This window comes from Apium graveolens, chromosome 5 (assembly GCF_009905375.1).
Source record: "Apium graveolens cultivar Ventura chromosome 5, ASM990537v1, whole genome shotgun sequence".
Classification (NCBI taxonomy): domain Eukaryota; kingdom Viridiplantae; phylum Streptophyta; class Magnoliopsida; order Apiales; family Apiaceae; genus Apium; species Apium graveolens.
In genome coordinates this window covers 287333941-287349815 of record NC_133651.1, presented here as the reverse complement: position 1 = coordinate 287349815, position 15875 = coordinate 287333941, and the positions used below count along the sequence as shown (strand labels likewise).

At 45.3% G+C, this 15875-nt stretch overlaps 2 protein-coding genes across 2 annotated transcripts; both read left to right on the top strand.

Annotated features, from left to right (window-relative positions):
* Nucleotides 1-4137: 4137 nt before the first annotated feature.
* LOC141661006 (uncharacterized) lies at nt 4138-4671 on the top strand. Its single transcript, XM_074467987.1, has one exon. It carries the CDS (start codon nt 4138-4140, stop codon nt 4669-4671), a length of 534 nt encoding a protein of 177 aa, XP_074324088.1.
* A 142-nt stretch (nt 4672-4813) lies between these two features.
* On the top strand, nt 4814-5636 carry LOC141661005 (uncharacterized). The gene is made up of 2 exons (XM_074467986.1): nt 4814-4990; nt 5178-5636. Exons 1-2 carry the CDS (start codon nt 4814-4816, stop codon nt 5634-5636), a joined length of 636 nt encoding a protein of 211 aa, XP_074324087.1.
* The last annotated feature ends 10239 nt before the right edge of the window (nt 5637-15875 follow it).

Genomic DNA, 15875 nt, shown 5'->3' with positions numbered 1-15875 from the left:
TACGAGATTCTCCCTATAACAATTGGCGCTAGAAGGAGGGCGATTCATCTTAGGGAGAAAGATAACCAACGAAAGCAAGTAAGCAGCGACACCAGGGAGCGGAGGCAAGAAGAAGAACCCTAATGAGGTCGAACACACGCCCCCAGAGAATCAGGCGCCACCTCCACCAACTGCAACTGTGGACGGGCAAGCTGTAATGACGTATCTCGAAGGGCTGGCCGATCAGATGAATCAGATCAACGCCCGAATGTCAAGGGTAGAAAGAAGCTCGATCCGGAACGCCAAGCGTAAGGCGCGCCGCTTCAAGGTCTCTCAGCGTAGCTGGAAGGGCAAAGGCCCTCAGAAGAAGCTGATCCACGATTTTGATGACGTGGCAACCGAGACCAAGCAGAAGAAAGAAACATCGCACGAAAAGAAAGATATACCCCGAGGCCATGATGAGCGGGGCAGCCAGATCTCTATGAGATTGGGGCAGGAGCCAGCTTCATCTGAGGCAAGGTCGACTAGCGTGCTAGACCGAGTGGGTAAAAAACTAAGCGAGCATGACCTCAGGCTCAAATTGGAGAATTGTAAGAAGGAGAGAGAAGAGAAAGAGCCCGTGGATCAGAGAGGCTCGAAGAGAACGGGCAGCGACCCCCTGGTAGAATACTGTCGTCGGTTCAACGCCGAAGTCCCCAAGGTGAGAGGAGCCAGTGAGGAAACCATCAAAAATTTCTTGATAGCAGGGTTGAAAGAAGGATCGAAATTTTGGAAGAGCCTCCAAGCGAGTGAGCCGAGACCCTTGGTCGAGTTCTATGAGCAAGTTGAACCCTTCAAGAGGGTAGAGAAATCGATGAGAGAGCTGAAAATCAGCGAGAGCTATCGAGACAAGAGGGACCAATCCTCAAGCCCTGACGAGAGGAGGAAGACATATCGGCGCAGTTCGAGCCCAAAAAAGTTTACCCGGGGCAAAGAGACCGCCAAAGATTCGGGAAGGCCTTATACAAGCAAATGGTAGACACACACTCCTATGGTAGACTAGGGTATTCAAGAAGGCAACCCCTTTCACAGACTACAATAAAAGAGACACTTCGAAGTATTGTGCATACCATGAGGCCACCGGACACGATACAGCTGATTGTAGACAACTAAAGGATGAGATCGAGACTTTGATTAGACAAGGGAAGCTTACGGAGTGGGTTGTCAAGGAGGTTCGAAAGCACAGGACTGATTATCATACTGTCCCTCCTCCACCCCCAGAGACAAAGAAAGGGTCCCTTGGGCTGGTAGTATTCATATTATTCTAGGCAAGTCTCACATTGGTGGAGACAGCCGGAAAGCAATGGACATATATGCCCGGGAAGCAAAGGATAAGCCCCTCACCAATGTCAACCATCTAAGCCAAAGGCCCCCAGAGCTCTTTGAAAGGGAGGCCGATGATATCGTGTTTAAGGAGAACGATGCAAAATGGGTTCATTACCCTCATACCGATGCCCTAGTTATAAAAATGAAGATTGGGACGGTGAATGTTCACCGAGCAATGGTGAACACCGGAAGCTCGGCTGATGTTCTGACTTATGATGCCTACAAAAAACTGGGATTATTGGATAGAGAATTGACCTCAACAGGTGGGCACCTGTACGGGTTCACGGGAAACTCGATCGGAGTGAAAGGGACAATTCGGCTCCCGGTGACCATAGGAGATGAGCCTCATGTGGCCACCCAGATCGCTATGTTTACAGTTGTAGACCAGCCTTGTGCCTACAATGTTATAGTGGGCAGACCCCTTATGAGGGCGATGAGGATGGTGACCTCGATCCATCATATGACAATAAAGTTCCCAACCCCCATGGGGGTAGGCATCTTGAAGAGCTGTCAATACGAATCCAGGGTCTGCTACAACCAGGCACTCAAGGCGGCCGAGTCAAGAAATGTCTCAAGGGAGATAACTGAAGCAGGTGAGTGTGACGTCCCCATGGAAGAGGCAGAAGGCAGGAAAAGGATACGTCTCGAGGGCCACGAGACTTGTAATTTGATTTCAATTGAGGAGTTGCCCGATAACTACTTCGAGCACATGGGAATTCAGGTGGAACCACGCCCAGGGGCCTTGCTAATGGAAGCCTCTCAGCCCATCATGTTGATACAAGAGGGGATTGTGGAGGAAGCAAGTGATGAAGAAGAGAGCCCAGAACAAATTGCTGCAAGACTTAGGAGAGGGAAGTGGGCACGCGAAGAAACAACAATCACTATGGACCTGCCCAACGGAATCACTCGCACTGTAACTGCAACCTCTGATGCTTGATAAATCCGGCCCGAGGTCACCAGCCCGAGCTCAAGGATACGGAAGGTTTAACAATCACGGAAATGGGAAAACCTAGCGAGGCTCGAGCAGATTTAGACCCGAGAATGCCCCCAATGGTCGAGAGGGCTGGGGCCGCAGAGGACACAATCCCGATCTTGGTAGACCCAAATGATCCCTCCAAGGTACTCAGAATATGCTCTAACCTAAGTCCCGATTTGAGAGAGGATCTAGCCCGCTTCCTAAGGGAGAATTTGGATGTCTTTGCATGGTCACACTTTGATATGATAGGGATTGACCCAAATGTCATGTGCCACCGACTCAACTTGGACCCGAAAAAGAAGGGGGTTAGGCAGAAGAGATGGCTGATTAGTGGAGAGAGGGCAGAGGCCCTCAGAGAAGAAGTGGATAGATTAATGGAGGCATGACTTATGAGAGAAGCCTTCTACCCCATGTGGCTGGCCAACCCCGTGCTTGTCAAGAAGCCCAATGGCAAGTGGAGGACATGTGTAGACTTCACCGACCTGAATAAAGCTTGCCCGAAGGACAGCTTTCCTCTACCCCGAATCGACCAGCTGGTTGATTCCACGGCTGGGCACGCATTGCTTAACTTTATGGATGCTTATTCAGGATATAACCAAATCCCCATGTATGAGCCAGATCAGGAGCACACCTCCTTTATTACTGATCGGGGCCTTTACTGTTACATCGGGATGCCCTTCGGGCTCCTTAATGCAGGGGCAACCTATCAGAGGCTGGTGAATAAGATGTTCAAACATCAATTGGGGAAGACTATGGAGGCCTATATAGATGACATGCTGGTGAAGTCGAAAGAAGCGAGGGATCATGTCCGCCACCTGACAGAAATGTTCCAGATCCTAAGGGAGTACAGAATGAAGCTCAACCCCTAGAAATGTGTGTTTGGGGCTGAATCGGGGAAGTTTTTGGGATTTATTGTCAACCATAGAGGCATTGAGGCCAACCCAGCCAAGATACAAGCCCTACTCGAGATGAGATCCCCTCGACGGGTGAAGGATGTTCAAAGCTTAACGGGATGAGTGGCTGCCTTGAACCGCTTCGTCTCAAAATCCTCCGATAAATGCCAAGAGTTCTTCAAAGCAATTAAAGGAGCGGGGAGGAATTTTAAGTGGACCGAAGAATGTGAGGAAGCCTTTCAGAACATAAAGAAGCATCTCAGTAGCCCTCCAATGTTGTCCAACCCAAAGGCAGGAGAAACTTTGATCCTATACTTGGCTGTCTCCGACTTTGAAATAAGTGCGGTATTAGCCCGAGAGGAGGATGGTGTCCAGCTCCCGGTATATTATGTGAGTAAAAGGCTAGCCGATGCCGAGACTCGATACACAAGCCTCGAAAAGCTAGCATATGCTCTGATCCCGGCCTCCCGAAAACTCAGGCCCTATTTTCAGGCACACAAGATAGAAGTGCGAACCTCCTACCCCCTCAGATAAGTGATGTATAAACCAGAGTCTTCTGGTCGAATGTTGAAGTGGACGGTTGAGCTCGGCCAATTCGAGGTGGATTATAAGCCAAGGACTGCGATCAAAGGCCAAGCCCTGGCCGATTTTGTGCTAGAATTTCCTCCACATCAAGAAGTGGAGTCGGGAGCCCTTGTTGTTATACCTAGCACATAAAAAGTTGGACTAGAGAGACAAAATAGTGCCCCATGGTGGAGCCTATTTGTGGATGGAGCCTCTAACGGTGATGGAGCAGGAGCTGGAATTGAGCTAATCAGCCCAGAGGCGCACAAGATCAGACGTGCGACCCATCTGGCCTTTCATGCAACCAACAATGATGCCAAGTATTAGGCCCTGATCAATGGTCTCAAGCTAGCTTTGGAAATGAAGGTCGAGAATTTGAATGTGTTTAGTGACTCCATGATTGTGGTCTATCAGATAAACGAGGGGTATCAAGCTAAAGGGCCGAGAACAGAGCTTTACCTAAAGTGCGCACAGAGGATAATCACGAGGTTCAACGAGGTGAGGCTGGAACTAATCCCGCGTGGGCAGAATGAAGGCGCAGACGAGCTGGCTAAGCTCGGCTCACGCCGCGAGAGCACTTCGCTAGGGACCGTGCCCCTTGATATACAGAGGCAACCTAGTGTGCCCGAGCACGAGGTGGGCAGCCTCAGTAATGAGCTCGGCCCCACGTGGATGACACCTATTCTAGCATACATAAAAGAAGGTTCACTTCCGGACGAAAAGAATGAGGCAAGGAGGATAAAATACAAAGCAGGCCGCTATGTGATATACGACGGGATTCTATACAGAAGAGGGTTCAGTGTGCCTCTCCTCAAATGCATAGATGGAGATGAATGCAACTACATCCTAAGGGAAGTACACGAGGGCATTTGTGGTAATCACTCGGGGGGGTAGCTCTCTAGCTCAGAAAATCCTCCGTCAAGGCTACTACTGGCCAACGCTGAAAAAAGATGCCTTTGAATTCTCCCGAGCTTGTGATAAGTGTCAGCGATATGCCAATTATTACAACAGCCCCGTGGCCTCTCTCACATCCCTCATGAGCCCCTGGCCCTTCTCCATCTGGGGAATTGATCTGATTGGGGAACTCCCAAAGGCCAGGGGAGGCGTCAAGTATGCGGTGGTTGTGGTAGACTATTTCACTAAGTGGGCAGAGGCCGAGCCCCTAGCCACCATCACAGCGAAAAAGCTCAGGGAGTTTGTATACAGGGCTATTGTATGTTAGTTATGGCATCCCTTATAAGCTGATATCTGACAATGGGAAACAATTTGATAGCAAGGAAATGCGAGAGTTTTGTGAGCAGCTGGGGATTCAGAAGAGCTTTAGCGCAGTCTGCCACCCCCAGTGTAACGGTCAGACAGAGGCTGTTAATAAAATCATTAAGCATACCTTAAAGGCAAAGCTTGAAGAGAAGAAAGGAGCATGGCCAGAGGAGCTCGCCCAGGTCCTATGGTCTTACAACAATACACCCCGAACCATAAGTGGAGAGACTCCTTTATCTCTGGTGTATGGGTGTGAAGCTATGGTGCCCGTTGAAGTGGGAGCAGGATCTTTTCGAAGGGACAACTATGACTCAGAGGTAAACGAGGTCAATCATCGGCTCTACTGGGATATGATCGAAGTAACTCGAGAAGATGCTCAGATCAGGATAGCGGCATATCAGCAGAGGACAGCTAGGCATTACAACAGTAAGGTTCGAGCCCGAACTTTCAAGATGGGAGATTTGGTTCTGCGCCGGGTCATGCCAAACACCAAGGTGGTGAGTCACGGAGTCTTTGGAGCGAATTGGGAAGGCCCTTATAAGATAAGTCGGTGCTCTGGGAGGGAACCTACCACCTCAATGATATGCAAGACAAGTTGATCCCAAGAGCCTGAAACGCGGAACACCTTCGCAAGTATTATCAGTAATATTATTCTTTTCAGACTTAGTATTATCTTAAAATATTCCTAAGTCTCGGGGGGTAGTGCCATATAGGTGCCTCCCTGAGACCACAAGCATGTACTCCTTTCACTTCCCATTATCTATAAATAAACGATTGATCTCTATTTGTGCACTTGATATTTTAACTTCTGTTAATAGATTAAATACCCAGCAGGGGAGCCCATCCTTGGAAACCCATGCGAGGACAGAACAGTTATTTTATTAACAAGTTAAAATCATAAATCAGGCTGGGCCCCGGCCCGCTTGACGCCAAGAACATGAAACGAGCTGGGCCACGACCCGCCTTGAAAGATATGAGCATAAAGCAAATAAAAGATGAAGCTTAAAAGAGGGGTGGGCACGCGATGCGAGCCCATACCCTGGCTCACAGGCTCCCAAAATGCGACCTAGGAGGCCCAGCCCTCCACCAAACATGGTCAAGGTCGCATCATGCGAGCCCATACGACAACGTGTGCAAAACTTATGAATTAGTGCGAGCCTGTTCCAGTTAGCATTTTTTGACAAATTTTGATCGGTTGAATAAAAGGTGCAAGCTGTTTAGCTGGGCTCGCTGTGAAAATGTAACACTCGCCATACGCGGCCAGAGTTATGATAACTTTTGGTCAGTAGAGGCGTGATAAGAAAACACAAAAATAAAGAAAGCCAGCTAGCACCATAAAGACATACGCGGGCACAAAAGACTTGACATTTTATACAAACAAAAGTTAAATAAGTTAGGCCCTGAGGCAGAATATTTCAAATACAAGCGCGAGGTGAGAGGGGTGCCCGCTTACCCAGTCAAAAGTCTAGTTCTAATTAAAATTACATCAAGGGTTATCAGCCTCTGCTCCCCCACGATTTTCATCACCAGCGACCCGGGCCTGCTCGGCCGCGAGCCGAGCCTCCTCAGCAATTTGGGCATCCCTCTCCATCTCTAGCTTTAGCTTTTTAGCATGCCTCGCTGTGCTCGCACCCAGAGCCGCCCAATCGAAGTCAGGAACCTTCTTCATAAAGACTTTCATAAAATTCCTGGCTCCCAGGTTCCTAGCATCAGCAAGGGCGGCCTCACGGCCCTCGGTCAGGGCAGAGACTGATCCCTTCAGCTCGAGCACCCTCTCCTCGAGGGCATCCTTCTCCTTCTTCCATGCCTCAGCAGCCAGGTCTTGAGCTTCCTTCTGCTCCCTTAGGGCCTGGTCGTGAGCAGCGTTCAGGTTAATTATCTTCTGGTTATCGTTGTTCACCAGTGTAACCTTCTCTTGCCCGTTCTCAGCGACCTTACTCTGAAGGGATTTGACTTTAGACTCGAGCTTTATGTTGGTCTGGCTGAGGGCTCGCATCTCTCGAGCCTTAGACAGCTGACGATAGTAAACTTCGGCCGCAGCTCTAGACAATGCATCCTGGTTGACCTCGAGAGCAGAAGAAGACCAACCCTTTACATCCGGCTCGCTGATGTGACCTTGAGCGAGCCGGCCGAATGTGGTCGCCACCATGCTGGTAGAAGAAGAGGTGGAAAGAGGAGCATCAGATGGAACAGTCTTTTTTGGGTCGGGCTCGCCAGTTTTTCCCTCCTTATGGCCTCTATACCTTTTTAGCCGAGGAGAAGGCCCCGAGCCCCTGAGATGCTCAGTCAGAGTAGTCATGCGGGCCGGAAGGTTAGCTTGAGAGCGAGCCACTGTAGTCGCAGCCGCGGGCTGAACTGGGCCCGAGGTCGCAGCTTGCTCAGCCTCTTCCATGAAGGGGATAGGGGAGATGGCCATTTCTGAAAAAGAAAACAATGAGGAAAAAGATTAGTCACAGCGAGATGTAATGCAAAGAAGTAATGCGAGCAGGTAAAAAATGCGGAAAATTAAGGTGCAATGTGAAGTGATGCATGTAGGAAGTGTAAATACGCGAGCCTATGAGCTCGCACACGCGAGTAGACAGACCCGCACATGCGGGCCTGATATTCTTACCCTTTCTGGCTCTCTTCTTAGATTTCTTCTTTTAAGGAGCCAGCCTCACTCCTTCTTTCAAAAACCCACACGCGACCAGGTTCGAGGTCGTTATGAGCTTTCGAATATCCCTGTTTACCTTAGGAAGATCTAACAGGCTGTCTGCATTTATTTTTTCTTGTCCCACAAGGACAGTGCGAGGTGGGGTGGCTGGAGATAAAAAACATTTCTTGTTAAAAGAAGAAATTATGGTAGAAAAAATAAGAGCGGCCAGGGAAGACTTACATGGATTGTAATAAAAATGAGTCTGGACTCGAGGCACCTCATGGATGTAGAAATAGGGGCTCTTCCACTTCCCTGAGTTGCTCGGCCCGTTGTGAATGAGATTCTTCTTGTTGAAGCACGGCCAGACAGAGAAGTAGAAATATCCAAAGTCATTTGGAGAATGCTTTAGATTAAGGAAGTAGCCCAGCTGCCTCGCTGTGAGAGGAGAAAACCCACATTTACTGTAAATGATGTATAATGCGAGGGCGACCCGGTATCCATTCGGGTTTATCTGCAAAGGCGTGAGCTGGTAGTACTCGCAGACATCCTTGATGAAGGGATGAAGAGGAGAAGAGATGCCTAGCCTCAGAAGGAAGGTAGACAAGACCATGCGAGGCACCCTGCCTCCATTCTCTGGATGGTTAAATCTGTAGCACCTCATATGAGGCAGGGGCAAGACAACATGGCCCTCGAGCTGGAACTGCTCAATATGCTCGGCCAGACGTTTCTGAGTCAACGAGGTAGATAGATCACGGCAAGCGAGCACCTTAACCTCCTCGTTGACAGTCGAGCTCTCCTCCCCATTAGGAATGATCTGCCTCTTAAAAACAATTTCACCCTCCAGCTCGGGCTGGGCAGGAGGCACATAAGGCTCAGGAGAGGCCGCCGGGATGTAGTTATAGTTACAAATCATATACTGACTTATAACATCTGCCACCTCCTCGCTCTGAGGAGAGTCATAGGACCAGTGCGAGCCGTCCTCTTCACCCTCGAGCCCCAAGATGGGGTATTCAGCAGCTATAGGCTCTTTTCCTTTCTTTCTGGTGTCATAGTATGCACTCCCCAGGTCACTGTCGGTAGATTCTGAGTCAAGGTGAATGAGGTCGAGGTCATTAGCTGCAGCTTGTCTCAGGCGGGCTGCCTTCTCTTCAGCCATCTCTCTTAGAATCTCATCAGCTCGCTCTTTGTCCAAAGGAGCGGGCTCGCGGTTTAGTAGCTCTTCCACCCCAAGGGAAGCTGGTATATTGGAGATGTCCACGGGTCTTTTTCTCTAATCATAAATATTCCTCTCCCTGGTGTAGTCTTCAGGGTTAGGGTCAAGGTGAATATCCAACGAGCCGGAACCAGCTGCTCGCATCGAGTTCTCGACTCTAGCAATGTTTAGGGCCCCTTGAGGGGTGATAGCAGAGCCAGGGGAAATAGGTTGGCTGAGACGGCCAGAAAGAGAAGTCAGCTCACGTTGAAAGTCCTTTGAGCCTCGCTGCTCGGGTGGATATTGGTTTAATGGAGACGGAGTGGCAGAAGAGCGAACCGGGCTAGCAGAAGTGCGAGCCGGGCTCGAAGAGGAGCGAGACGATCCATAGGAACGGGCTAAAGACGCACTCGACATCTGTAAAAGATGGTGAAAATTAGTGTGTGGCCCTAAAAAGAAAACAAAAACAAGTATGGGGTCGCACCTAAGTGTCCTCACATCTCACACGGGATCGCACCTAAGTATTTAAATGAGCAGACGGGCTCGCATCGCATGTTATGGGTGTGTGTGAGCTCGCATCGAACATGTGGTGTGTGATCGCATGGTGCACATAAATAAGCGTGAATGAAAACGGGCTCGAATCAAAGATTACCTGTTGGAGAGGTGTATGAAGATCCAGATGAATCTGTGCCGGGAGAATATCGCCGCCGGTAGACGGTTCTTGTTGAGATGATGATCTTCGCCGTGGTAAATCCTTGACCAAATTGAGCAGCAATTCAGGAAGTGTTTTTGGAAATGTGAGAAATGAATTCAAATCTCACATATATATAGGGGATAGGAGAAAGAAAGGGGAGGTGACACGTGTCACCATCGTAGATGACGACACGGATCCCCACGCCAGCTGTCCAACGGCTGTCAAAATGAATGTTAAATAAAAGGCGTGCGAGACGAGGTGCGCGAGGCGGTTTTGTTCGGCCTGGTAGGCTCGCATCTGCGAGGCCATGAAAGACTGGAAAATTCCTAGCCTCCAGATGTGACCAGGAATTTTGGGGTAGTTGTTATGCCCGCTTTCGGTCATGGGCCCTAAACAGGTCCCCTTAGGTGCATTGAATGGCTGGACTATCATATGTGGGCTAGAATCGTGGACCAATGTGACTTGGGCTCATGACATGCGAGCCGGGCTCGTGACAGGTGAATTGGGCTCATGGTGTGTGAGTTGGACTCACGTGACCACATACGTTAGCTGGGCTCACACATGTAAGGTGGGTTCCCATTTGTCATCTATGCTCTTATATGCGAGCTGGGTTCGGTTATGCCCACGCGAGGTGGGCTCAAGTACCTTCAAGCGAGCTGGGCTCAGGTGCCCACATGCGGGCCGGGCTCAGATGCCCACACGCGGGCCGGGCTCATGAGCCCATATCAATATGAAATCAAAGGTAACATTGTATTTATTAAGTGAAAAGGAAGGCGGTGCGGGCCGAGGTGACCAGGCCGGCTCGCATTAGAGGACTCTGTGTTCGACATGGAAAGTGACTCATAGATGACTGAGTTGCTCGTAAATTTCGGGGCCGACACGGGTTATTCCTATAATCATGGGAAGAGATACGGAGATGCCGTGAGATTATAGGAAGCGTGTGGAGCCGGTCGAGATTTACGTGACTAATTGGCTGAAGGCCTGACTTTATCGTGGGCTTGGGCTGCACGGGCTGAAGAGTCCTAACCCTAGCCTACGTGACGTGTTCCCCAAGAACTACGTGAGGCTTGATCCCTATAAATAGGGTACGTAGGCACTTGTATGAGACATGAGTCGACACTTGATAGAGAATAACAAACCCTATTCTTTCTTGAGGAGTCAACATACAAGCTCAGCCACCACCAAACAACCTTCCTCCGCCCTTAAACACCGTCCTTGATCTTTGTTCCACCCATTTACCTCCACAACACTGTTATACGAGATTCTCCCTATAACACTATCCTTCTGAGTTTGATGGAACATAACTAACTCTTTTTCTAAGAAATCATTTCTTTTCTTAAAAGCAAGATTTTCAGAAGTTAATCTTTCACATGTTAAAGTTTGATCTCTATAACTAACAAACATGGTTTTAAGATATCTTCTCAACTCATTAATATCATCAATATGAAACACATAAGTAGTCTGAGGTACCTTTGATTCAGCAGCTTCAGAACTGCTTTCAGAACTTGCTTTATCAGCATTTGCCATCAAAGCATAATTCTCCTCACTTTCAGAGTCTGAGGTGTCTGTCCAGCTTTTCTTCTTTGTGACAAGAGCCTTGCCTTTGTCACCCTTCACTTTCTTTCAGTCAGGAGATATGTGGCCTTTCTCACCACAGTTATAGCATTTGACATTGGTATAATCTCCTCTATCAGACTTTCCTCCTCGGCCCTTAGATCTTCTGAAATTCTTCTTATCAGAACTTGTGCCTTTCCTGGAAAACTTCTTTCCCTTCCTGAACTTTCTGTATGCAATCTTTGTGATCCCTTTCACCATAAGAGTACACAGCTTCATCATCTCCTCATCAGCATCAGTCTCAGGCAAGCTTTCAGAATCTGAGTCATCATCACTTTCAGAACTTGATGACTCAGTATCAGACTTTGTGAAAAGAGCTTTACCCTTGTCTTTCCTTGAGGTAGCTGCCTTGGGGGATTCTTCTTCAGCCTTAAGAGCAACTGTCCTTGACTTTCCTCCTTTCCTCTTGCTTCTTTGTTCCATCTCAAGTTCATGGGTCTTGAGCATTCCATAAATTTCATCAAGAGTTGTTTCATCAAGATTGTAGTTGTCCTCTTATTGTTGTTGCCTTCAAATCCCAGCATTCAGAAAGAGCTAACAGGAATTTAAGGTTTGAATCTTCAAGATCATACTCCTTATTAACCAGTGATAAATCATTCAAGAGTTTGATAAATCTATCATATAAATCAGTCAATGACTCATTAGCCTTTGAGTCAAAATGTTCATACTCTTAAGTGAGTATTGTCTTCCTGTTCTTCTTAATTGTATCAGTTCCCTGACACCTTGTTTCCAGAGCATCCCATATCTCATTTGCAGTCTTGCAGTTAATTACCCTGTTTGACATTACATTATCAATGGCACTATGCAGTAAGTGTCGTACCTTAGCATCCTTAGCAATTGATGCGATATCTTCAGCAGTATAATCACTCTTCTCCTTTGGTACAGTCTTTGCTGCTTCACCTGCAACTGCAACAGGGAGCTTGGTTGGTTTGTGAGGTCCTTCCTTGATTCTATCAAGATATTCTGGATCTGTAGCTTCCAGAAACATGGTCATCCTCACCTTCCATATGGCATATTCAAATGGTCTCAGTATGGGAACTCTGATGGTCTCATACCGACTTTGAATTTGTGTCTTTGGAGATTCTTCAGTTTTGGTAGGCTTAGTTGGAGTTTCTGTGTCAGACATGATTGTGTTTGGATCTTAAACTGTATGTGCGTTAATAGATAGGCTCTGAAACCACTTGTTAGGTCACACACACACTGTAGAGGGGGTGAATACAGTATAAAGTACAATCAAATCGAACTTTAATATCTCAAGTAACAGAAAACAAACTTTATTGAAACAATAAACTCTGTTACAGTATGGAACTGTTACCTCTCAGTCACGAGAGCTGCTAGGGTTACAATGACTAATCTTCTCGAATATGATAACACTTTTAGTGTAAACCCTATGTATGTGTTTATATACTACACAATTACAAGATAATTGCTAATTGATATGGAATATAATTCTGCTTCCTAGAATATATCAATCAGATATCTTTTCTTCCAAGTATTCTATTCTTCATAGAATTCCTTCTTCATGCATATCTCTTCTTGTGTTTATCTCGATCTTCTTTCCTTTAACCAGCTGCTGTCCTTATCTGATCGTCCTTCAGTACTTAAGTTCTGATATCCATCTTCTGATAATTATCTCCTGATAATATAAGTATTGATATCCTTAAGTCCTGACTTCCAGTAAGTACTGATTTACCCTGTTTAAGTAAGATCTGTAAACTAAACATAAATCATATTAGCCATGACATTATCAAATATATCTAACACTTTGTATCTTTATAATTATCTTTTTTACGAGGTATTCTCATTTTTTTTACATTTCAATTTTTTTTATAAAATTATAATTTTTTATAATATAAATTAGACAAATTCATTATTTTTCTCCACTATGCCCACTTTATATATTAAATAATAATTATTCCCACCACTTTATTCACTTTTCTTATTTTTTACTATTAATTTACATTTTTTCTTAATCTCCGTATACGAATTCAATGTAAAAAACTAGGTCAAACAGGACGAGTATATAACATGATTGTTCTGTACGTAAATTTTAAAAGATCAGTACACCCCGCTTATTTCAAAAGATCGTTACACCACTCCAATATTTCTTATATAATAATAATAATAATAATTATTATTATTATTAAATAACCTCACATAATTTAAGACATCGCCGCACAATTGATTGAAGATAAGCTTTATTTAATCACGGTCCGGTTTGGTTCGGTTAATATATTAAACCGAAATCAAACGACATAATTGCAGTTTTAAAAAAAAGTTAAACTAACCCGAATCTCCTAACCCAATAAAACCAAATCACTCGATTCAGTTTTATTCGGTTCGATTTAACGGAATTTATAAAGAAAAAGGAATAATTTTGTTGGGATACAGAGACCTTGTTTTTGACCGATGATGAGCTTGCCCGTTATGTTGGGCTTTTTCCGCGAAAAACATTTTCGTCCAAACAGGGAGCATGGGTTGTGTTACTTTAGAGTGTAGCCTTCGGAGGAAATCAAACCCTCGTTGGACGCATTGGAAGCCTCGTCCTGAGACCAGGAAGGACGAAGACTTTCCCCCTTAATGAACTACTTGAAGAAATGAAACATCAATCATACCAGCTTATAATATTATCATCTATTACATGTGGAAGATGGCTAAGTCTGTCAACAGCCTACATATTGATAGGTTGAAGAGCATCCCCTATAGCCAAAATTTAGCATTGGATCATTTTGGGTTAAATACGGGTCAATTAGAATAATTTGGGATAAGAGATGAAGGATTAAGTTTTAGGCTGTAATGTACGAGGGGAGGACGCACCCTGGAGATAGGGTGTGTCCTCGTTGGGTGAAATGAATGATGAGAGTTATTGGGATAGGAGGTTACAATAGGAGGAGAAATGTGTACATCCCATAAGGTGAGGACGCATCATAGCCTAGGGAGATGCATGGTTTTGTATTCATTTGGATAGTTGGGCTTGTCCTCGCCTGAGGAAAAGGAAATCGTGGACAACCTGAGGACAATACAAACATGGAGAGAACAATGGAGGATATTTCTACTAACATATTTGTTGCATGTACTTTTTGAAGAATTCCTTCATTGAGTCGGTCAAGGAAGGAGATATCTGTGAAAAGCTTGAAAGCCTCCAGGGGTATGCCCGATGATTAAATGCATCCTCGCGTATTCAATAAGTGTCCTCGTTGGGGATGCAGGTTTAACATTGATGTGTGCTTTGGGAGCTTCGTTCTTGTATTCAACGGGTGTTCTCGTTAAAGAACTTTGGAGTCATCCTGCACTTTGCACCCAAAATCTTGGGATTACCTGTCCTGCTATCTGGCGGGTTATCCTCATTCGGGGGACATGAACACGTCTGGCATTTGGGGTGAACCATGACTTTACCTGCGTTCGTAAATCAAGGGAGATAGTTTTAGCGGAATGTTATCCTTGCGCAGGGAGATGCACTATCTGTGAAATCTTACAATTACGAACGAGTCTTGGGCCTTCGCTGTAATAACCCTAAAAATTTTGGACTTTTTATAACCCTTATGAATAGTGATTTTTGCTGATTATGCTGAATAAGAAAACTTTTCATGCCACACTATGTAGGGATTCTTTTATTGATATTCTGAGATCTTATTAGTACTCTATATGATATATAAGTGTATGTAAAGATCGTCAGAATCCATATTCGAACACTTTGATTTTTCCCGAAAATCCACTAGATACAGAAAGAATTGAGTATAAGGTAACATGATTAAAAGGATTTAAATTCAAGGATTATAAGAGAGGATCATAAAAGGAATATAATATATTGAGAAAGGTTAAGGGAACCCAAGTAATAAGATCCCGGGTATGATCCCTCAAACGATAAACGAGAACGAAAGTTAAGTGAACCGTATAAGAGATAAGCGGTCATTAACCAAGTAATTAGGGGTTAATCAAAGAGGTTAATGGATGATGATGTCATCACACCAACAAGAAGAAGACAAGTGTAACAAGATGACCTAAGCTTGATGACCTAAGCATGACAAGTGGGAGGGATTGGTTGGTTGATTGTGAGCCACATAATTTTTACCATGGTAACAATCTAAATAACAACAAAAGGAAGCAACCAAGCCAAAACAAATCATAACACAAAAACATAAGTTGGCTTTCATTTTAAAGAAAGAAGCTCTCGGCTTCTTCATTTCTTCAAGGAAAAGAAAATCAAAATCCAAGATCCAAACATTGTTAAATTGTGAGGTAATTATTCAAGGTTCCTTATACATAGATATAGCTATCCTATGAATCTAAGCTTCCAAATCCTTCACAATCTCTTCCAATAAATCATGGAAGATGTGGGTGAATAGTGTTTTCAAGAACTTGAAATTTTTGATCTTGTGTTTTCTTTAGATATAGCTTTAGTAAGGATTTTCAAGGGTTGTTTCAAGCTCCTTAGTTATTTCTACTCACCAAGGAAGGTATAATCTCATGCCCTAACCTTACTTTTGATTATTTAGAGCTTTTTATGCTTGGTTTAGTTCTTGGGAAGTATGATTCATGTATATTTAGAGTTGGGTTGGATTTGTAATAAGTTTGAAGTTGTAAATCTTGGATTATTGGTTGTTAGGTCCCAATGTGTTTGTAGAAGGGGGGTTGAATACAAACAGTACCGAATAATCGAATTAAATGCGGAATAAAAAATGTGAAACAAAATTCAAGTTAAA